A 24977-nucleotide genomic window follows, 5' to 3' on the forward strand; every position below is an offset into this window, starting at 1 on the left:
ATTCAGTCCGTTTACAAAACGCATTGCATCCAGACAGAGATTTCACTCGAGTGAAAGAACCCTTATACTTACTTGTCAGGACCCATAATAATCAGATGTGGATATAGATAGTCAGATATGAATATTTGAAAATCAACTTATTGAGAGAGAATGGAGGACACTTTTGTGGCTTAAATAGATTACAAATGTTGTTGCACACCATTTGTGCAGTAAAATTTGTCACTTTTCCCCACTTACTCCACTTTTCCATAGTGGCAAGAAAGTGGGGTGTGATGTGGGTGGGGAAGATGGCGGGCTCATTTATCATTTTCCATGCCGGTTTTTGGCGTGGAAAATGTCTTAAATCTATGCCAACTAGAGGGCTGAAGTAAAGTTAAAAAGGACCGTTCACAGGAATTTTCTAGTTTAATTAAAAACCTTTCCTTGCGGGATTCCCCCCCCCCTCCCACCCCCTCTGATGCTGACACTCGGGTTGTTTTTTTTTTAAATACTGCTCCTACGCCCCGCTGTGCCCCCCTGTAGTTTTCACGGTACAGGGAGGAGGAGACACCAGGGTTACTGAATGGGCAGAGAGTGTTACAACAGCTCACCTTCTCCCTGCCTGTGCCGCAGTCCATTAACAGCGGAGAGCGGCACAGCCAGGGAGAAGGTGAGCTGTTGTGATGCTCTCTGCCGTGATTGGACCGTTGCACAGCCAGGGAGAAGGTGAGCTGTTGTGATGCTCTCTGCCGTGATTGGACCGCGGCACAGCCAGGGAGGAGACGCCCATTGAGAAACTCTGGTGTCTCCTCCTCCCTGCCTGTGCCGCAGTCCAATCACAGCGGAGAGCGGCACAGCCAGGGAGAAGGTGAGATGTTGGACCGCGGCACAGCCAGGGAGGAGACGCCCATTGAGAAACTCTGGCGTCTCCTCCTCCCTGTACCGATGCTCAGTAGTAACAGTAGTAGATGTGGACTGAATGTGCCGTTGCTCTTTCTTTCAGCGCAAGTGCAAGAGCTTAGTCTGGAGATGAGTGACGCTGTGTTGGTTCACCTGTATGTCCGAAACATGGATGACTTTGCTTCTATCAACACTGAATATGCGGCTCTGTTTCCTTCATCTCCTCCCGCTAGGTGACTTTTTGTAAAAGTTTTATCAGCCATATCAAACTTCAGCCACCAACACATCTGCTTTTAGCTGTATCTGCCATGTATGCAGCCTCACTGGGAACCGCTATGGATGTATGGCTTCTAGATAAATAGCTGCCACCCCAGAGGGATAGAAATCTGTCTTGATCATGTGATGGACGCAGATCTGCGAGATTCGATACAAAACACGGCAGTGACAACTGTACGGTACCCATAACTGTCCATGACAGATTTGTATACTGGGAGCAAACAGTGTTCATATTGATTGGCAGGAAGCAGAGATCTTGAAAGTCATAAGGAATTGCCACAGAAAGATTACTGGAAATTAGTCTGACATTTTTATTATACTAAAAATAGCATTTATCTGCCTCTCATTCCACTGGAAGGTTTCATGCACGTGAACGTATTTCCCATCCGTGTGCATTTTTTGAGGATAGCACACTGACCCATTCATTTCTGTGCGGCCATGAATATATCAGTATTTTTTGTGGATAGCCCTTTCTATTGATGGGAGTGAGAAGAATGCAGAATGCACACGGAAGGTGTCTGTATTTCGCAGATCCGTTGTTTGTGGACGCCAATGTGTGCATGAATCCTAACTGCCCGTTTACACTGGCCGAGAATTCATAGGAATTATCTGGCGGTGTAAAGGTGCTCGCAATTACCCCATGAACAAGCGAAATGCTTGTTTGTCGGGTAATAAGGTCGTTTGTGCAGACACCTAAATCGTCATTTGCCGGCAGCAGATTGTGCCATCTAATCTCTGCTGCCGGCAAACAATGATTCCGTATGGGGACGAGCGATGACATTAGCGATCACTCTTCCTCGTACTGTGGGGAGCGGTCTCCTTCACTAACAAGCAAGCACCTGCTGGAAAGGAACGCTTCCCTCCCGACAATCGCCTGCTGAATGTTCCCATCTAAAGGGAGCTTTACATAGGCAGAGACATGATTAATGTCAACAATGACTGCCCTGTACCACACGTGGATCCAGAGATCTCCCCATTCATTGCTCCAATTGTTCTGCTGGATTTATTTCAAGCTGGCAGCTCAGAGAGCATGTCCTTTCTACTGCCGCTGTTGGCCGTTGAAGGATAGAGCTGAGCCTGTGCTTCCATCTAAGCCAGCAGGACAGAGACATTACAAAAAGAGCAAGCAGCAGGTGGCGCTATACAGATAGATTTTATTGAATAACTCGGTGGCGATACTAAATTTTTTATTCAGATCCAGGTGCTGGTTTGAAAAATGTAGATTATTTTTCCTGGGACAACCCCTTTAAATAGTTAAAAGCACATCATTAAATCCAATATGGATCAGTGTGCACAAGAAAACCTATAAAAATAGGGGTGGTTGAATGTATTTAGTTACATAGCAGGTGACCGCAGTGTTCCCTTTATACCACAGCCAGAGTGGACTCTACAAACAGCTCCCCAAATCTCAGCTTCCTGCGCATGCGATTAGCTGCAGACGTTTCATACAATCGCTGATGACTGTTGTATCACCAGACATGATCTTTTTCTCAGTTCTTCCCATAACGCAGTGATTTTTTTTCCATGGATTTCCAGGGTTTGCGTGCAGTGCTGTCTACCCCAGGATACCCTCTTGAAGATGGATGCTCTCTTTTGGCAGCAGCCTGTTATTTGCAGTGAAGACTGGCCCCCGGAGAAGATAGCCATGCATGTACAGAGCATTTCCCATTGGGCCCCTGCTAACATTGGTCCCTACAGCCAAGCTGTGCGGGTGAGACATGCCTGGCATCATTAGAAGCTTAGTGTCACTTAACACCTTGATTAATGTTGTCCGTGAAGTGGTATTAATAATATTCACGTACTGACAGCAACTGACATGGAGGAGGAAGGGAGACGGAGCGGTCAGGCTGGCAGCAGAGGTAGTGCAATGTACTGTGACACATTTCTGTCCCCTTGGGGATTTCTTGCTAATCACGTGGCGGTGGGTGAAACTGTGACTCAGAATGCATCTTTTCAGATTATTTAAATCCTCCGTGATCATTATTAGTATTGAAATCCAGAGGTTAGCCGCTGCATGGGAGAGGTTTTGGCTTTATCCAGGTCACTGGTTACGAGGTCTTAGTAGATAAGGAGAGAGTTTCACAGCAGCATATCCAGAGTGCACACACAAACACACAACGTTTCGGCTACACAGTAGCCTTTTTCAAGTATACTGGTACAAAATTCATTGAACATATAAATACTATAATGTGACAAAATATAACCAATAAGGAAGACATACTACTTTATATCACCTGTGCGCTAATTAACCATCGTTGCTGCCAATAGAAATGTTGCTTCAAAGGTCAGAAGTACCTGTTATTCATTAGGCGGCCTCCAGCTGCACCTCCACACTGGCCATACCTGTCGGCGTCTCTATGGTCCTACCGCGCATGTCCGTGATGTCATCCCGTCTGTGAGTGGGCGGGACGCCGTCACCACTGTCAGCCAAGAGGCCGCTCTCCTCCCCAAGCAAGCGCCGCATGTGAACCAATAGACAACGCTATTCGTGGTCACATGTCAGGCGCGTCATAGATCATGTGACTATCACGTGACACGCAAAAGGTCCTAGAGATCCGAACAGGGTGCAACAATAGATCCAATACATAATCAATGCTCATATATTATAATAGATGCACCTAAAAAAAGCGCCATCATATATCCCACATAAAACCATGTCTGGTATATATATATTAAGCAGATTGTTTAGACAAAAGGCCCATATAGTCGCCAACTGGATCCATGTATGGACAAGAATGCTTCACACTGCCATTATCAACAGGTATTGTCATCAGTCAGATGCCAAGAACATACGTCTATGACACAGAATCAACTAATACAAAAGGGAGCAGATGATCATATAAGTGATGTGCTAATAACTATTTCTATTCTGTGAATAAAGAAGTGTAAAACAATTATGTATATATATACCATAAAATACCCAGTAAAAACATGATATACTGAATTGGACCTCAATATTTATAAAGGTACTCTATCTGTCTACATTGCTTGCATTAAGCTCAATATTCAGCCCATGAGGTTGTAGAGCTTGTAAAGTAAAGGTCCATTTTAGCTCTTTTTTCTTTAGCATGCGTTCCCTGTCGCCTCCTCTTTTTGGAATTTGCACCGAATCGATGACCCGGAATCTCAATTGGCCGACAGAGTGTCCACAGTCAGCGACATGTTTGGCCACTGGCTTGTCTAGCATTTTTTTCCCTTATGGTACTTTTGTGTTTATTGATCCGCTCTCTGACCGCCATGGTCGTCTCCCCCACATAGATTAAACTACAGGGACAGACGATCATGTAGATGACAAACTTGGATCGACATGTGTCGTACTCCCTATATGGGTGAACAAAGGTGTTCCCTTTCAACATGTTTCCACAGTTGCAACAACCCAAGCAAGGGAAATTGCCTGTCTTCCTAGGTTTCAAATATGTCTGACCTCCTTTGTTAACTTCACCTATGTCGGTCTTAATGAGCTTGTCATGTAAATTAACCCCACGTTTGTATGCCATCAGTGGCGGTTTCTCAAATTCACAAACTGACGGGAGACCACTGTGCAAGATATGCCAGTACTTTCTCAGGATCTGTGCAATATCCACACTGTGGTGGCCATAGGTAGATACAAACGGGATTCTTCCCGTATTCCTACTCCTAGAGGGAACCTGTACGGTGGACACCCTGTCAGCCGAGGAGATCCGGGCCCTCGACCCGTGCAACAGTCTGCTTGGATATTTTCTCTTGGCAAATGTATTGCATCAATCCGACTCATAAATACATCATCATCCGACACCACTCGTCTCACATGCAGCATCTGGCTCCAAGGTAAGGAGTCCAGCATGCAGCGTGGATGATTACTGTCGTATCTTAAAAGATTGTTCCTGTCTGTGGGCTTCTTATATAAATCGGTTTTCAGTTGACCTCCCTCTAGGTATACCCTGACATCAAGAAACTGCAACTCCTCAGCAGAGGAAGTCACAGTGAATTGAAGCCCGGGTGCCCCATTGTTGAGGTGTTGGTGAAAATCATTCAAATCGTCCATAGAACCACTCTAAATCATAAAAATGTCGTTGATGTAGCGCCACCAGCACAGGACCCACCGGCGATAGACGCATATACCAGTTTGTCCTCGACCTCCGCCATGAACATATTGGCATAAGTGGGTGCCACATTGGACCCCATGGCCACACCGCGTGACTGTTGGTAAAAGAATACTAGCACATCACTTATATGATCATCTGCTCCCTTTTGTATTAGTTGATTCTGTGTCATAGACGTATGTTCTTGGCATCTGACTGATGACAATACCTGTGGATAATGGCAGTGTGAAGCATTCTTGTCCATACATGGATCCAGGTGGCGACTATATGGGCCTTTTGTCTAAACAATCTGCTTAATATATATATACCAGACATGGTTTTATGTGGGATATATGATGGCGCTTTTTTTAGGTGTATCTATTATAATATATTAGCATTGATTATGTATTGGATCTATTGTTGCACCCTGTTCGGATCTCTAGGACCTTTTGCGTGTCACGTGATAGTCACATGATCTATGACGCGCCTGACATGTGACCATGAATAGCGTTGTCTATTGGTTCACATGCGGCGCTTGCTTGGGGAGGAGAGCGGCCTCTTGGCTGACAGTGGCGACGGCGTCCCGCCCACTCAAAGACGGGATGACATCACGGACATGCGCGGTAGGACCATAGAGACGCCGACAGGTATGGCCAGTGTGGAGGTGCAGCTGGAGGCCGCCTAATGAATAACAGGTACTTCTGACCTTTGAAGCAACATTTCTATTGACAGCAACGATGGTTAATTAGCACACAGGTGATATAAAGTAGTATGTCTTCCTTATTGGTTATATTTTGTCACATGGGGGGCTCATTATAGTATTTATATGTTCAATGAATTTTGTACCAGTATACTTGAGAAAGGCTACTGTGTAGCCGAAACTGTGCACTCTTGGTCCCCAAATAAAAGTCACACTGGATATGTGCTGTGAAACTCTCTCCTTGGCGTTGGATTGGCGGTTCCACCACGGCTGATGCATTCCGGACAGGTCAAAAGATCCATTTTGTGCTGCTCTACAATAATTTTTTACTACTGGTTACGAGGTCTTGTCACTCAGCTGACCAAAACGCGTCAGCATTGTTATTGCTGCAGTGAATGTAGTAGACCTCTGCTGTAGAGTAATGCATACCTACATATAAATGAGTAGAAATATTAGTTACTGGGAAAACCATGACTGCAGCCGAAGAAGGTGCGGGTCCCTGCACAGATCAGGAAGCCGAGTGAGATACTAGAACGCCAAGTAGGTTCACATGCTTCTCGTATAGCAGGCGTGGGAAGGATATTGCAGTGTCACAGCGCCGCCTAGTGTTCCATTACTCTACTTGCATGTCATGTGCATTGCAAAAAAGGCTAGATAGATTGGAAGAAGGTCTGTGGGATGTGACAGCCTTGGGTAGAGACTGTCCCTTCAGCATCAGTCAGTCAGATGCTGTGCCCTTTAGCTGACGCTCTTGCAACTCCTTGGAATTAGGGGTATTAGAGTGAGGCGCTTAATGCGGGGTGATGGGGTTTGTCAGTATTTCCAGTGTCCTGGAAGGAGACCCCGGCGGGCAGGTCACAGGAGGCACCTTGGCAGAAATAATGTCCCCTTCTAAAACCCCCACCTCTTTGAGGGAAACATGAAGATGCTTGTAATATTCGAAACACCTGGAGCAATATTTAAACCGCCCTTATTTTAACCCCGAAAATCTTGTGAAAGGCAATGCCAACCTCATAAAATGTCACATGGAGTTTCATTATTTCTCGTTAACCCTTTGTTCTGTTTTGGGGACATCTTTGGTTAATATGTGATTCCATTGTTCATGTGGGTGACAGGAGTCTCTTTTCGGTTACAGCGCGTTTTAGTTCAGCATCAGTCTTGTGTGTTTTTTGGCGTCTTTTCAACTTAAATATTTTAACCCATTATGACTGACGTGCTTGATTCATTCTTTCCCAGTCGTTAAGGTGCATACAATATATATACATATATAATCGGGGTTGGGTATTTTCTTTTGATAAGAGCACGCGGACACCCAAGGAGGTAGGTTGCTCTATTTTTAGTAGACAAGGTAAGTATACGTATGGCGCTGTATGTCTTATGGCCTGAAGATGTATATGTACCTATTGCACATACTTGTACTCCATGACAGCTATGAGAAGTGCGGGGGCAGGGCAATCATTTTGTTGGGTTATTAACTCATTGCACATTGCTAATCACTTGCCTCCTGACTCATATCTGGCTGTAATGGTAAACGCCTTTCGATGAGATCTGGTAAAAGGCGCCCCTCTATGTTCCTGTTATTTGGTCCTTTCTCCCAAGGATGGCACCCAGCAAACACTGCAGGGGAAGGAGGCACATCCCAGATTGCAAGGAAAGGTTGGGGTGGGGGGGTCTGATTTTATTTTTCTAAGCGACTGCTCCTGACCTTGATAGCATTCGCAAAGCGAAGCTCGGCAGAAAAAAAAAAGAGGGTAATCAGTGCGCCGTGGACAAAGCGAAGGTGACAGCGCTGCCTGCCCTGCACGGCACATCCAGTACGGGGGCATTCAGCATTCAGACAGGCAAACAGAGCAAGACGGAGCAACACCCAACAGCGCACACACAGCGAGCGTTACTTCCACCTGAGCAGCTGCCAGTGTCCAAAAATGTGCACAGATTTTATTTTCTATATGGGACGGGTACCATTCTTCTGAAAGAGCTGACAGAATCTTATATAACGTCCATACGTTTTTGTGACTATATGAATAGATTTACATATATGTAGATTACATCCCCTGACAATGGCAAAGATGAGGCAGCACTGCAAGGGTCACCCAGCTCAATGCTGTAGATAGATGGACAGATAGATACAGCGACCGATTAGATAGATAGATAGATGGATGGATTATCGATACATATACTGTAGATAGATATGATATAAGATAGATATTAGATGGATTATAAATATATATATATACTGTAGATAGATATGATATAAGATAGATATTAGATAGATGGATTATATATATATATATATACTGTAGATACTGTAGATAGATAGATATAAGATAAGATAGATATGAGATAGATAAGTCCATCAATAAATTAATCCTGTATTGGTTTTTCCCATAGGCACACATGGTCAATGTTCTTGACTATATGTACAGAATTTGCCTGTCTCTAGGTTTCCAGTGTCTCGGAGTAAGGATATATTAGGCATACCCTCAGACCCTGACGTGCAGTCATTCCTGCATTTGGGCAGTGTTTCTATTAGACGTGACTTGGCCTTCGCTCCTGCATCTATGTGCTTTACCTCGGCGTGTGCTGTGGCATGGGAAGCTCCCTGCAGGGACTGCTTCTATTAGTCTAATTACTGGTAGGATTATCACACACTGTGAGACGAGAAGGTCCCTAATCCCGTTAGGGATCTGATGCGGCAGGTTACAGCTTTCATTGATTTGGGTCTGAGCCAAGGCTAGAGGTTAGATCTCCAGGGGGAGCCACTTACATGCTGCCCCCACCTTATCATAGATGTTAACACGAGTCATTTTCAGCTAGGATATCGGTATTAAGTGTTCCAGTATGGCGGCTTCTAATCTTCCCACTTTTACTGGTGAGCCTACTACTCACTAAGTCCATGGCACAGGGTGGATCTGTTGTAGGTATCGGCTCCTCAGCTCTCGCCTATGACAGCGTTTTGTCCCCTGTCATCATCATCATCGTGCCCGGTCCAGAGCAGCAGATGACATGTGCCCTGCAGGGAGAGCAGTCTCGGTGTCACTCAGTATGCAGAGAGAGGCGCACACTCTCCCTTGCAGTGGGAGATGCCGTCAAATAAAGGGAAAATACTGGTTGCCTATTGAATATTGGGTGCCCCCTGACCTCTGGATAAGAGCAAGCTCTTCAGGCGCTGTGCTGCATTTATCAGGTGGATTCAGGTTATTGGGTATTGATGTGAAGAAGCATTAGTTACAGACAGCTGATCTACGTGGGGTCAAAAAGAGGAAGAAATTAGAGGATTTCTGTCCTGACAGGGGATGACTTTGTGGTACGTGCCATGGGTAATCCCTGCTGTGTTGGAAGGAACTACATTCATTGAAAACTTATGCAAATAGGGTTGTGCCTTGTTTTTTTGATATATAAAAAAGCCTTTAAGCCTTATTAATATTTAAGGCTTTTTGTGCTAATGTTGTAGTTTATATATAATGTTCAGTTCTTTATGGGAATACATGGAGGAGCATATGAAGCAGGGCTGAAGAACTCGTACCCAGGTTATATCTCTAATGGTGGGGAGCCAGCAACAATCTGAGGCTCATGATATAAAACATATAGTCCACTACGCTATACAGTATATACTATACCACTAAGAAATATATACGCAATGAATACGGCTGGATAAAATCATCATTTTGAGGGTGGCTTTCCATGTGTATTATCTCCCTGCATCAGGCCGTGCTAACAAAGATTGCCATTGTTTCTTGTCTCTCTTTAGTAGGGTTGGTCTCTTTCTCCTGCGTCAGACAGAACAAGTCTCTGTCACCATCAGCAACAAATATACATTCAGACAGCGCTGGCCAGGAGACCCAGATGCCAGAAGATAGCTGTGGTTGCTATGTTGATCTGGTGTCTGATAGAGGTAGAATGGTAGAGGATAAAACTGCAATAATAACCAATGTGCAGTTTATATAAAGATATTTACTAAGCTGCTCCATCGCTGGTTATAGAGAGTGCTAATTGCTGTAACGTGGGTTTTCAGAAAAGTTTGTCTAATGGCTCTGCTTCTTTGTACAATCATAACTCTGAAGGAATAGGTCTTTTTTGTGCTTCTCTAGTGTATTTTTCAGTCTAATTATTCACCTCTTCAGCGGCACAGCTAGATGCATTTCACTCACAAGCAGGGGTGTCTCCCTTCTGTGAAGTCTGCCAGCACTGTACTGCGTTAGCGTCCTTTTCCATACTTCCCACTATGTTTGTTTTCAGCTTCGGAGCTCACAGAAAAGATAAGGAGGGGGAAATCACACTTACAGAAAGCCAAGGGGCTCCTGTGATGTTCAAAAACTGTGTAGATGCAGCTCTTTTATCAGGGTCAGGAGCTGGGCTAGCTCTGACTAGCCCCCATTTCCTGTGAGCCGTCTTCTGAGTCTCTGTTAATAGGGACAGATCTTCCCTGACTTCAGACAGTGGACTGCAAATTAGGTGGAAGTAAGACCCCTAATGGCCATGACGTTAAAAATCTGTCTGCATCTACCTGAAGAAAATCAGTAAGTGAAGTGATTCAGAAATGTGCTAGTTACACCATTCTATATTAAATAAAATTAAATTGTGACTCTTAGGCTGGGTTCAGACCTGAGCGTATTCGATATGCGCTTTTTACAGGCGTTTTTATCGGGCGTTTGTATCGGGCGTTTTTAATGGGCGGAAACAAGCAAACGCCCATTTAGGCGCGTTCCCGCTGAAGTCTATGGGCGGGAACGCGCGACAATACGCCCCAAAGAAGCTCCTGTACTTCTTGAGGCGTAGGGTGTTTTACAGCGCGTTCGTACGCGCTGTAAAACGCTCAGGTGAGAACCATGCCCATAGGAAAACATTGGTTTTTGCCTGTTGAGCGTTTTACAGCGCGTAGGAACGCGCCGTAAAACGCTCAGGTCTGAACCCAGCCTAAGTAGAGCATTTCAGCTCTGGAGATCAGCAGGGTAAAAGTGGTCGCTTCTCGTTGGGGATCAGCATTCATGGGTGTAAGATAAGAGGTCGGTTTCTTACAATTATGTCCCAAGATATCACAGATGTCCAGTGTCTCTCCTCTTGTAGTAAACATATTAATCTAGAGAAATGGATTCAAGGAATTCATTAGACACTAGTGATGTCGGTGAGGCATTAATACAAGATCAGTTACTCCTGTCTCCACTTTGTCTAGGTATAATGGGGGGTAATTAGTGTAGAGCTGCATCCTGTAGGCATGAAAACATGTAGCAATAGGACAGTGGCCAAATAACGTGTGGGCGCCTGAAGATCATATACGTTTGCTCAACATCTCCTTTCAAAACCAAGAGCATTAATTGTCTTTTCTTCACGCTGCATGACACAAGTCTGATGTGCTGGCTCTGGATGCGTTTGATTTGTGTTTTAACTTAGAAATTCTAAAACGAGCATTTGTAGTTGGACACTGATATTGGGAAATAAGCTTGGATTTGATGGTTAGGTTTTCTGAAGGTCAGTCAGGTTCTTCTATTATATTTGCACTTTGTTTCACACACAGGAGAATAGTAATGCTGAATCAAGATTGGATTTTCCATAAAATGTTGGGTGCTGTGCTGTAGCAGTAAGAGTTCCCTGTTCAGGAACACAGGGGCTCACCCTAAAGTCCACAAAGTCCAATGCCATATTCATAAGATTGCCAACTAGTAAGGCCTTAATTATCATTTCAGAGGATGCATTCCCACTGCTCCATCATGCAATGGCAGTGCATTTTAGGCCTCATGCACACGGCCGGGTCCAATTTTCTGTCTGCAAACAACAAGCCCCCCGAAAAAAAGCTTAAAAAATAGACAAGAATAGGACCCGCGGTGAGAATCTCCGATTAGGCACACGTATACATGAAAAATACATGCATGGTCCCATTGTCTTGTATGGGTCAAGGTGTGATCTGTCATAAAAACATGCCACACTGTAGAAGAACATGTGTACATGAGTCCATGCACTACACGCTTGCACATGATGATCTCAGGCTTGCGTACAGATACCAGGTCACGAAAGCCTATTCATGACGTTCCGCACCTAAAAGACAATTAATGTTATCCCAGAGGTTGTTTGGAAAAGGCATGTTTTCAGTGGGGCCCGCGAACAGTGCGGGATGCACAGGCTCCGTATTTTGCGGATCCACAATTCTCTGGAAAGAAACTTGCCTGAATTGTTGGAAAGTTGTCATCTTGTGTCATTGTCGCAGAAGTCTTTGGTACACTTTAGTCTTCTGCTAATGGTTGTCTCTGGAGACAGCATCTGCCATCAATGCGTGCCGGGGATGCATGTATAGTGGTGTTAACTTCTTTTCCTGTTGCTGTATTATATACTGTAAACTATAAGATCTGTGCTCCTGTCTATTTTTTTCTGCTTATATTTCAGGTTGGCGGCGCAGTATTTTGTGCAGGACAGATTGCGCTAATACCTTGCACCATGCAGCTGATCCCTGGAGGAATTATGGCAGAGAGCAGTCTCTCCCTGCGCCATGTTGACAGAGTCTTGGATGCCATCTGTCCTGGCACTTCCCGAAGTCATGTTATGGTTGCCCATTGCTACGTGACACAGAGCTCCTATATACGCTTCGCTCAGAAAGCATGGGAATCTTCTGCTGAAAATGAGGTGGTTAAAGTTCAGAAAGTTGCATTAGTAATATGTCAGTATGGATGTATAATATCTTTCCTAATCATTTTACTACCTACTGCTGTATGTCTAGCTGTTAGCTCTGTTTTTGTCTTGCCTTTAGGATGCCCAGCCTGCCCTCACGGTGGCTGTAGTTCCCAGGCTACCACGTGGGGCTGTTGTAGAGTGGCATGTCATGGCTTCTGTGAGTGATCCCGATGACAGAAGAAATATATCCGTGGCTGAGAGAAGTTCAGGATTTCAGGTCACACTGAACGGCTCCATATCCAGCTGTGAGACATGTGCCTCCCTCATACTATCCCTTTCACGGCCTGCACCTCAGACGGATTCCTTGGACTGGTGTAATGTTAGCCAACTTGTGAAGACTGTCCTCCACAAAGCCTTTAATGAACTTCCAAAAAATTTCCCCCTCATACCAGTGTGCTGCAGGGTTTTCTATCGCACCGACAGTATGGACTCACAGACCCTCACAGCAGGTAAGTCGCAGCTCTTCATTCTTTGTACCTGTCGGTCTTTACCAGCAATAACGGGACACTGCGAGAAACAAGCTCCTCATGGGAGTGTGATTTCCCGTCCAGGACCTCATGGTATTATAATGATTTATTGCTCTGTGTCCCTGTCCCCACAGTATTGATTCGTACTGACTGCATTATGCCAGTACAGTTCATTAGAAATGATGTCGGGCAGGGACACCCGGACACACAACATTATAATGCTGTGAAAAGTCTGAAACTAGCCTATGGATGATAGGAGTCTTTATGCAGTTAATCTGTTGCAGACTGAAAGACATTTTCCCATGAAAAGTATTACCTATCCACAGGTTAGGTCATAAATGTCGGATCTCTGGGGGTCCAGTGATCCTGAGAACAGGGGTTCCCTGAGTCCCCTATCTGAATGGAGCAGTAGTGCGCGTCAGTCCAATGCTCCATTTACTTCTATGGGGCTGATGTAGACAGTGTTCCATCAGTCTGGAGCACCATGCACATTACCGCTGCTCTGGATACATGATAAATACTTTTTATGGGATAACCCCTTTAAAAGAATGGAGCAGCTGTCATCTGACATTTTCTACGAGTATATAGACTGCCAGAATATGGCTGCCAGAAGGGGGACGTCTCGACACTCCACTCAGACCGCAGGTGGAGTGGTGGGACAGAGAAAGGGGCGCACAATAGGATAGTACGTTCGGACAACTTGAGGTATTCTAACAAGATAGAGAGAGGCTCACCTTGTCGGGTTGTGCTAAGGATAGGCGCAACTCTGTTGTAGATCCGAATAAAATTCATTTCCACAGGACTGCAGCCGCAGGGGGTGTCTCTCCTGGAAAGGGGGTCCGATCCTCCAGAGAGTGTTAGTCACAAAGAAAATTGCTGCAGTGGCGCAAATTCACTGATGGAAATGGACGTGGGACTTCAATTTAGATATTTTTCATTTTTTATTTAGAGAAAGAGCATGACCATGTAAACAACGCGTTTCGGGGACAAACAGTTCCCCTTCATCAGGTTAGGTAACAGTACATACATAAAGGTGAAAATTTATAGTAAAAAAAACGCCAAAAAACACACCCATGTACCGCCCACAGTGGGAGGGCCTGGCACTGGGTGTCATCTTGATGGCAATGTGCAGAAACCACATGAAACTAGAAATAGCAGATGCCAAGAGGAATTTGCATATATAAAAACAATTATATCAAAAGTTCTGATTCTTTCTCATCATATTATAACAAATTATTAACACATCATTATTAGTAAATCGAGTGGAGAGATCATGTGATCGCTGGTGCGGTCACATGGTGTGTTACGTCCCAAGGGAGGGCGGGGATAAGCCAACCAATTGATTCTTTAGATCAGGGATGCTCAACCTGTGGCCCTCCAGCTGTTGTAAAACTACAACTCCCACCATGCCCTTCTGTAGGCTGAAAGCTGTAGGCTGTCCGGGAATGATGGGAGTTGTAGTTTTGCAACAGCTGGAGGGCCGCAGGTTGAGCATGCCTGCTTTAGATGTTAGGAGCAGTCACATGGTGCGGTCACATGGTGTAGTACATCCCTGAGGGGGGCGGGGATATGTCGCACTGCTTATGCTTATGGGGGCTTTCCAGCACAGCTTTTAAAGGTTTCCTGGTCTAAAAAAAATTAGGAACTCATGCATAAAATAATTAGAATTGGACCCATGCATGATACTCTGGGCGTTGTAGAGCTGATACTGTGACTACCTCCCGGCATGCAGGAGCATTGCTTCTCGCCAGATGGTCAGATCATGATGGAGAACAAAGTGGAGGTATGCTATAAGGCCACTTGATCAGCATTATACATCAAAACCAAAGGAATGGGTTCAAAAACTGATTTTTCCATTATACTTTCCCTTGTGTAAGTTCCACTCGTGGTTTTGGCTCACGGGTATATTGTGGCAGGGTGTTTACGACCCTGCTAATTCCAAAAAGCGTCTAGGACTCAAATGGGGCAGCATGTTTAGAAGTCGGATCCACTTTAATGGACACTATGTCGTCATGACACGTCCACTGGGCTATTATACCAAACAGCACCGGACATGTATTGTACAATAATCAATAGGACAAACTACAGCTATGAGTCCACTGTGTTCACGAGCCAAGTGCTTTCCCTGCTCCACCTGCTGGTTGCCTGTATATTTAGCTTCAGTCACTAATTTATTTATACCCATACTGTGACCGTGACAAGGGGACATCCTCTGCGTCTGGAGGAAAGAGGGTTTGTACATAAACATAGAAGAGGATTCTTTACGGTAAGAGCAGTGAGACTATGGAACTCTCTGCCTGAGGAGGTGGTGATGGTGAGTACAATAAAGGAATTCAAGAGGGGCCTGGATGTATTTCTGAAGTGTAATAATATTACAGGCTATAGCTACTAGAGAGGGGTCTGGATGTATTTCTGGAGTGTACAGAGGCAGAATGGCCATAGACCCTACAGGGAAATTTCCTGGTGGGCCAATGACCGGGGGAGGCACTCAAGCCAGGCCACCAGCCAGGTACATAAAGATCTGATGCTCTCATCATAAATTAATGTAGCATGAGGCACTTATGCACCAGGCCAGCAGCCGCAGGTAACCTCCTGAATTGAACAGTAATGCCATCCTCAGAATGATGATACAGTTTCATACTGTGGCGTGGGTGGCAGTATTTTGTGCTGCACTGTGGTATTTGGTCCTGCTGAGGCAGTATATTGTTCTGCACTGTGGTATGTGGTTCTGCTGAGGCAGTATATTGTGCTGCACTGTGGTATTTGGTTCTGCTGAGGCAGTATATTGTGCTGCACTGTGGTATTTGGTCCTGCTGAGGCAGTATATTGTGCTGCACTGTGGTGTTTGGTTCTGCTGAGGCAGTATATTGTTCTGCACTGTGGTATGTGGTTCTGCTGGGGCAGTATATTGTGCTGCACTGTGGTATTTGGTCCTGCTGGGGCAGTATATCATGCTGCACTGTGGTATGTGGTTCTGCTGGGGCAGTATATTATGCTGCACTGTGGTATGTGGTTCTGCTGAGGCAGTATAATGTGCTGCACTGCGGTATTTGGTCCTGCTGGGGCAGTATATTGTGCTGCACTGTGGTATTTGGTCCTGCTGAGGCAGTATATTGTGCTGCACTGTGGTATGTGGTTCTGCTGGGGCAGTATATTATGCTGCACTGTGGTATGTGGTTCTGCTGAGGCAGTATAATGTGCTGCACTGCAGTATTTGGTCCTGCTGAGGCAGTATATTGTGCTGCACTGTGGTATTTGGTCCTGCTGAGGCAGTATATTATGCTGCACTGTGGTATGTGGTTCTGTTGAGGCGGTATATTGTGCTGCACTGCAGTATTTGGTCCTGCTGAGGCAGTATATTGTGCTGCACTGTGGTATGTGGTTCTGTTGAGGCAGTATATTGTGCTGCACTGTGGTATTTGGTCCTGCTGAGGCAGTATATTGTGCTGCACTGTGGTATTTGGTTCTGTTGAGGCAGTATATTGTACTGCACTGTGGTATTTGGTTCTGTTGAGGCAGTATATTGTGCTGCACTGTGGTATGTGGTTCTGCTGGGGCAGTATATTGTGCTGCACTGTGGTATTTGGTTCTGTTGAGGCAGTATATTGTGCTGCACTGTGGTATTTGGTCCTGCTGAGGCAGTATATTGTGCTGCACTGTGGTATTTGGTCCTGCTGAGGCAGTATATTGTGCTGCACTGTGGTATGCGGTTCTGCTGGGGCAGTATATTGTGCTGCACTGTGGTATGCGGTTCTGCTGGGGCAGTATATTGTGCTGCACTGTGGTATGCGGTTCTGCTGGGGCAGTATATTGTGCTGCACTGTGGTATTTGGTCCTGCTGAGGCAGTATATTGTGCTGCACTGTGGTATGCGGTCCTGCTGGGGCAGTATATTGTGCTGCACTGTGGTATTTGGTCCTGCTGGGGCAGTATATTGTGCTGCACTGTGGTATTTGGTCCTGCTGGGGCAGTATATTGTGCTGCACTGTGGTATTTGGTCCTGCTGAGGCAGTATATTGTGCTGCACTGTGGTATCTCGTACTGCTGGGACGGTATTTTGCTCTGCACTACAGTATGGCTAACGCCATCTAATTCTGTTTTCCCACCTACATGTGTTACCGTTTTTTTCCAGGGCCACTTTAGGTTCCCAGTTCGCTCCGGGGCCTATTATAATGTTATAGTTCCTAGATTTCTGGAGAAGGGTCGTTGATCCAACAAGTTATTCTGATTGGAGTCGAGGAGGAATTTTTTCCCCTAAAATTAGAAAAATTGACTTTGACTTCATAAGGTTTTTTTTTCTTTCACTGGGCCAACTTTGCAGGATAACAGGCTGAACTGGATGCATTGATGTCTTTTTTAGCCAGACTATGTTACTGTGTTAGTCATTGGTGGGTATTGAAGGCCTGTGAGTCTGCAGCATATTCTGACAGCAGATCCACTTCCTGGACATCACTGAAATATCTAGGATTTCAATCCCTCTACATCAGGGTTCACCTATCACCGGCATACTAGCTGTTGTCAAACTACAACTCCCAGCATGCTCCATTTACTTCTTTTGAAGTTCTAAGAACGGCCAAGCAAGAGTGCATGTTTGGAGTTGTAGTTTCACAACAGCAAGATGTTGAACCCCTGACTACATTTTGAGGTGTAAATGTGATTTTGGTTCCCGATTGTTATTAAGAGGTGTGCAAGGACCCAATTTATTTAGGGGCTGATGCTGCGACCATATATCTTGGGTTGTCTGAAAGGCACTTATCAGCAGCATATGCCCTGTTTCCACATTGTGATGTGCGGCGAGGATTTTGGGGGTGCTGTGCTCATCTGTTGGGGATACAGAGGACAGTTATTGGGAGTGAGTATTTTAGGAACGTTCCGCACCAGTGATCCTCAGCGACAGTATTAGCTGGAGGGCGCTGACTACTGCTTGACATCATTCTGCTGCGTGCAGCCCACTTGGCTGATCTGGGTGTGGATGTTCTTCATGCTGGTGCCAGTGCTAGGAGACTTCCCTGAAGACAGGAGAAAACCTGTAAGTGGGCGAGATCATTAGCAAAGCTTTCAGCAGTAGCTCATATTGTCTTCAGGAAGGCTGCTAATTACGGTAGTTGGTGCCTGCTGCTGCCGAGGTGCGTCCATTACCTGTTCTGACGAAATGCAAATGTATTCTAACCCTCTAAAAAAAGGTAACTACAGTATAAAAACACAGACAAGTTATTCTAGCTACACGGGAGAGTGAGACATTTTTAGGAATCTGGAACCCGCTTTGTGACTCCCCTTGCAAAACAATTAGGTCAGCGCTATGGAAGCTATATGGAAAATAAGGCAGAACGCAAAGAGTGTGAAAAATCCACAGCTAGGCGCTCACCTGGTATTGTGGTGCAAGCCACAGCAACTGTAGAGGCGTATAGTAAGGGCTTCCCATATGGGGTCAGCACAGGGTCCACGGATCCACGTCACTGGATGAGGCCAGCCTGCCTTCTAGACGTGGAAAGAGATGAACAGGAAAGCCAGCATTCAGTCTTTACTGTCTTTGTTAAAGTGGTGACTAAAAGTCCATAAAATGCATTTCGGGGTCCAGTGCATTCTTCTGTTACAAAGGTCAATCCGTACATACAAATCAGCGGTGCAGTGGTCATATAAATCCCACATCTGGTATAAAACAGGTGGCAATCATAAAAAGCGCTAAACTAACACTAGAGAATGGGATTATTTAAAAAAGAAAATGGGGGAATCCACAGTTACATCATTACAGGGGTTATCAAGACTTAATACCCAGACCCACAGGTCCCTGCCGCCAGTTTCCTTTCCGATCGCTCCACCACCATCTTCGCATATGATAGCACTCTTTGGTCTGACGAAGGGGCTGGTGCAGCCCCGAAAAGTGTTACCTAGAAGGAGAATATTACAATAAAGTAAATGAACTAATACATCTCTGTTTGGACATACCTGGTTGTGCCACCTCCGATCCCTGCTCTTCTTCTTTCCAAGAACTTGGCATGTGACCAACTCAATTGTTTGAGTCATATGACTTGATCACATGACTCTTTCTAAACAGCCTAATAGCTTATATTTCAATAAATACTAATATGGTACATTGTGGGAGCAAGTCAGTGCAACAAAGTATCTATGCCGCTTTCCCGCATTATCATGTACATCTTGGTAAGGATCCCTTTCCCATAGCTTGATATAAATGGTTATGATGGTTATGGCATAGTGCCCGCCCGCCGGAGGACCCCTGGGATTGACAGCAACCTCCTAGCACTAATGGCTGAGATAGGAGAGAATTGCCGAGCGTTCAACCATTTCTGCATTGTGATCACTGCAGAGAAAAGGGGACTCTCTTCGTCATGTCACTGCCGTTCCCGGTGATCACAGGACTGCCTCTTTTACACTTATCAGCCTGAGGTCCCCAGAACTGACTAGTATACTAGGGATTCCCTAACAGGTGGCTTTGCATTTTATATGCACAGGCTGTAATGTAATGTCAGTGTAAAAAAAAAAGTATTAGTCCCCTAATGGGACTAGAAATCTCTATGTAAAAAAAAAAAAAATGTATTTACAGAGTTTTAAAGGGAGTCTGTCACCACATTTGAGCCTATTAGACAGATCCAATAGCGTTATATGTGCCACCCAGAAGTTTAAAACGGTACCTTTGTTGCATATACCGGAGTCTTGTTTCAGCCAAAAATGAACTTTGTAGGTTCTGTAAATGCGCCCTCTCAAGTGCCCAGGGCGGCGTCTCAATCTTCCGAGCCCAAGACCGGACCTCCCCAACGGCTCATAACCCCGCCCTCCGTGTGCCTCTGCCCGACCGTTTACTCTCCTCCTCTCTCCTTTTCCACTGCGCCGCAGGAGAGTAAACGGTCGGGCAGAGGCACACGGAGGGCGGGGTTATGAGCCGTTGGGGAGGTCCGGTCTTGGGCTCGGAAGATTGAGACGCCGCCCTGGGCACTTGAGAGGGCGCATTTACAGAACCTACAAAGTTCATTTTTGGCTGAAACAAGACTCCGGTATATGCAACAAAGGTACCGTTTTAAACTTCTGGGTGGCACATATAACGCTATTGGATCTGTCTAATAGGCTCAAATGTGGTGACAGACTCCCTTTAATTAATTGAGTTATTCCATGATAATGTAAAAAATGATCAGACATAATGTAGTACATGACAATCTGTAACAAAGCTAGATCCAGCCCTGTACCTCACATGGATCTAGAGATCTCCTCATTAATTGGTCAGCTAATTTGTCAGCTTAGAGGGCATGTCCTTTCTGCTGCAGCTGGTGGCAGTTGAAGGATGGATCTGGTTCTGTCTCTGTTTGGACAGAGAAATTAGAAAAAAAGAGCTAACAGCAGGTGGCGCTATACAGATAGACTTCATTGAATACCTTAGTAGATATAAGACACTTTTAATTACATGCAATTACAAAAGTATTCAGGTCCAAGAGCTGGTTTGAAAACTGTAGAATATTTATTGTGGGACAACCACCTTTAAAATAAAATAATGATCGAAAAGAAAAAAAACAATAAACCCATTTTTATGACTCCTTTTTATTGAATAAAAATGGTTTATTAGTACATATTTATTAGTACATATTTTAAGTATCACCAAACTTGTAGTGACACATTGAATAAAGTTTTTTGTGATCTGTAGTATTTCAATAATAATGACAATAAAAAATAAAATAAAAAAAAACTGTGGTGGAAATTACATTTTCTAGGCATTCCACCATGATAAAAAATAAAATATAATCAGGCAGTTGCCAGGCTGTGGAATCTGCTGTCCACGTCCAGCTTTAGTGTTTACCGAGTGTAAGCCTGTCCAGCGCTGAACGCTAGTGTGATTACTTGAGGGGTCCTCATTCACACACACATTAACACTACAAGTGCCTTTCTTTGGCTCTGCGCTCCCTCCTTGCTCCCCTCTCTGGTACAGCTGGAGAACTTGTAATGAACGATTCCTTGATTTAATAAAGCCCAATTATTGCTGCTGTTTATCTGCTCATTTGGAACATTTTGGGATTCAGCAAATTGCAGCGCTCCCGGCCTTTCCAATTTCAAGAGCTGCTAATATCCCCATCAGGCCCTGAATTAATAATGCAAAAAAAAATCCTCTTTCCAAGGAGATTATCATTACACAGCGAGCCTCTGCTGCTTCTCCGTCGTGTCAGTGAGGCTGCTGAAGATTGCGCCTCTTCCTTCCGTGGGGTGTCTCTTAGTCCAAATTAAAAAAAATTGAGGCTTTTCCTGAAGCTGAGAAATGTTTTTAACCTAAAAAAGCCATATGTTGAGCGACTGCAGCTATAGTAGAGAGCCATCAATACTGCAGTATTTCCCTACCGCCCCCTGGCACTGGTACAGATATCTCAAAGAAAAAAACAAGCACCAAGTTCTTATACCACGAGGAAAGGAGGGGGGGGGCAGCATTGTATGTGTATAGGAATGTATCCGTCAGCATGATATTTGAAGGTGGCTGTAGTCCTCTCTCCGCTGTCTCTGTTGCTCTGCTCTGACCCAAACATGTTTGAATCACTGTTCAGTAACACACAAGGTCCATTAGTAAGTCTGACGACACAATGGGAATTATTATGAATTTAAATTCTATGTACTCCTTTGGAGGCATTTTTTATGATTTGCATTTTATTCATTTGGGACTAAAAATCTTTTTTTCAATTGGTCTTTATTAAAAATGTTCAGCTGTTTTTGAGAGCCAAGGGTTAAAAATCAGTCCTTTTGTAAGCTGTCACAATCCGTTTTCTTTGAATTGCGTCATCTGATGGCTCATGTGTAGCTCTTATCTCTGATCTCCTGACCTCATAAACACTTTTTTAAAAGGCTGCCTTAGACATTGCGATCCTGCAGGCGATTGTCGGGAGGCAACATTCCTTCCCGGCAAATGCCTGCTAGTTAGCGGAGGAGACCGATGCTATTATTACATGCTGCGATCTCCTCCAGTGTATAGGGAGGAGCGATCTTTACGCCATCGCTCGTCCCCACACTGAATGATTGTTTGCCTGAAGCAGATCTTGATTTGATGGCACGATCCGCTGCCTGCAAACGGTGATTTCATTCCATTTGCTCGTTCATCAGGTATTTGGCGGCAGTATTACACTGCCACATCATCACTAACGTGCGTTCATACGCAGTCCAATAGAGGCTTAAGCCATATCCTTATCAGATAAGAGTTTAGCTATAATGAGTGTTTATGAGGTCAGGGGATCAGAGATAAGAGCTACACATGAGCCATCAGATGAGGGAATTTAAAGAAAACAGACTGTGACAGCTTGCAAAAGGACTGATTTTTAACCCTTGGCTCTCAAAAACAGCTCAACATTTTTAATAAAGACAAAAATGAAAAAATGATTTTAGCCCAAAATGAGTAAAAGACAATGGTAAAAGGAATTCCCTGAATGTGTCCATAGCCTTTAAACTAATCTAACAAGAAACAGTTTTACACTACAGTTTCCCTGGGCGTCTCACCCACAACCTGGACTTTAAAGAGTAAACCAGAAGTTAGAGCAGCCGCCATTTTGCTATAATGTTTTAATTACTTATGTAGGCATATTAAAATCAGTTGCAGAAGCCATTTTTGCAAATGTGACAAGTTAACAGTGGTCACCTATGAATTGTCAGACCCTCAGTTGCATTGTCGGCCTGCTCTATCAAGGACACAGTGACACTTTTACAATCAGTTTCTGAGAAGTTCATTCAAAAGTGACAACTAATATGTCCGCATATCCTGTTTCTTTTGAAAAAATGTATAAAAAATTCAGTCTCCCTGAAAGTAAAACAAAATAAGTAAATGAAGTAGGGTGCAGGGCCGATCCTCGCGATAGGAGGTTAATGTATGTTATCATACAATTATAGAATATTTTAGTTCATTTCCCACTGAAATCAGGAGCTGTTTTTATTTTAACTATTCAGTTGTTTCTGGGAACTAGATGACAGCTTCCCTGGGGAATGGCTAGTCTTCTAGTCTTCCTATTTTTATGGGGATATACAAACCCCCTCTCATACTGCTGCCTGGCGGCCAAACTTGTCATTCAGGACTTTAAAAAGGTGAGTGATGACCTCTGTCAGAGCAGCAATGGCGGCCATATTGTTTTTCAGTTTTTAAGGGACATAACTTACAGTTTAAATATCTTTTAGCAAAAATCTTTGCCCCCATGCTCTCTTGGCTTGGCTGAGCAAATATGTGTTCTCAATAGGTAGAGGAGAGTAAATCGCTGCCTGGCACCTTTGACAGAAGCTTATTGGGCATATTGAAATCAACATGCTTCAATGACGAAGCACAAGGTGAATGTTTGTATTTTACCATGTTCTCTTTTTATCTTGCAGGTTTCCCTGAGATTCTGAGAGAAGTTTGTGGTGAGAAGTCCCCCTGTCTGGTCTTAGTGCCTGTAATAGAACTGTCATTTTCTGAACATCTGACCTGTTCTATGTGGTTCAGCTCTTGATCCTATGGAAGGGACATCCAAGTGTCCTGTGGACTTATACGCACCAGACTCCCCTGTGCGCACAGGAAGGGTGGGGAACCTCTGTCCTGAGGCACTGAGAAGATATCATTGCCATTGTTCCATTACTGTGTTTTATCATTATCGATGTTCTGCACGGCTCCAACAAGGGACCTTTATGATGGCAGCTCAAAAGGCTGTACCAGCCTACCATTCAGATACGTTAAGGTGACCATTCAGTCATGATTAGCATTGTGAGGGAATTGCAAAAATTATCAGATTTAAACCTGATGTTAACAATTAAACCCCTTAAAGACCAGGCCAATTTTCGTTATTATGCGGGTCAGTACGATTACAGCGATACCAAATTTGTGTATTTTTATCTTGTTTTATTATATAAAAAATAAATAAAAACCTTTGAAAAAAATCTAACTTTTTTTTGCATTACTATAACTTTTTTATATGTATGTCTGATACAGAGCTGTATCAAGGCTTGTTGTTTTGCAGGACGACCTGTAGTTTTTATTGTTAGCATTTTTGGGGGTACATACGAGTTTTTGATTACTGTTATTCAATTTTTTTTATTTTTTTTTTGGGAGGGGGAAGACAAGGTGACTAAAAATGGCGAATCACATGTTTTAATCACATGACTAATTTAGTCACCGTTAGTGTATGAATAATTAATGCTCTGTATGGATTAGCTATCTTGTCTATTAGCTATTTGTCTATTTTGTTCTATTTTCAAGAAGAAATGCCGTTTCTGGCAGTAACACCAGGTCTTGTTTTAGTAACTTCTGCAATCAATGGGGCAATCTTAGGGCAGGACCACAGGGGATGGAGAAGTGAACCCTTACACCAGTACTGCCTCCAACAGTTCAGAAATGGAAAAAAGAAAGGAATGTGCAGTTCTATGTTTTTTTTATAAGAATCTGTGGTATACGGGTCCAGGCCCTCAAATATTTGTATGGAGTAATCCAAACTGAATGGGGTTGAAATATGCAAAGTGGATTTATTGTCATACAATCAAACATCCAAAATGTGAATGCGAAGATGAATTGACAATTGGATTCACGGTTGATTGCCTAAACTGCAGGCCAATCAGACGTATATGCTGCAGCTCTGAAAATTCTGTTATGCCGTGTGTTGTCCAGTGAAGCTGCAATATTTTTGTAGACATTTCGGTCGTTATTGACCTTTATCAATAAATCGCTGTAATGCAAAGAAAGACATAAGTATCTAGAACATGCCAATTAATGCTATGTCTAAAAGAGATTATCCATAAATATCCAAATTTACACCTTTGTTGTAGGTAATAGTAAGTTATGACTGTACAAGTTTTATACAATGAATAAATAACTGCTTCAAGTTGTAAAGATAATACTGCTTTATATCTCAAGGTACGAGGTGGAGAGAGAGGAGCACAGGATAAGAGGAGGAGAGATATAAGCACTAGTAAATATAAGTAGGCCTGGGGTAGGGGC

General features: G+C 44.1%; 1 protein-coding gene across 3 annotated transcripts in view; it reads left to right on the forward strand.

Moving 5' to 3' along the window:
• DPH6 (diphthamine biosynthesis 6) overlaps positions 1-23844 on the forward strand; it is a 72165-nt gene extending 48321 nt beyond the window's left edge. For all 3 annotated transcript variants that reach the window (XM_040412057.1, XM_040412058.1, XM_040412059.1), the window contains 5 exons: positions 983-1112; positions 2692-2866; positions 12295-12531; positions 12656-13028; positions 23381-23844. In XM_040412057.1, coding sequence (XP_040267991.1) covers positions 983-1112; positions 2692-2866; positions 12295-12531; positions 12656-13028; positions 23381-23499 — 1034 coding nt within the window. In that variant the 3' untranslated portion in view covers positions 23500-23844. The remainder of the gene's footprint in view (positions 1-982; positions 1113-2691; positions 2867-12294; positions 12532-12655; positions 13029-23380) is intronic.
• Positions 23845-24977: the final 1133 nt, after the last annotated feature.

Source organism: Bufo bufo, chromosome 11, assembly GCF_905171765.1.
Source record: "Bufo bufo chromosome 11, aBufBuf1.1, whole genome shotgun sequence".
Lineage (NCBI taxonomy): Eukaryota > Metazoa > Chordata > Amphibia > Anura > Bufonidae > Bufo > Bufo bufo.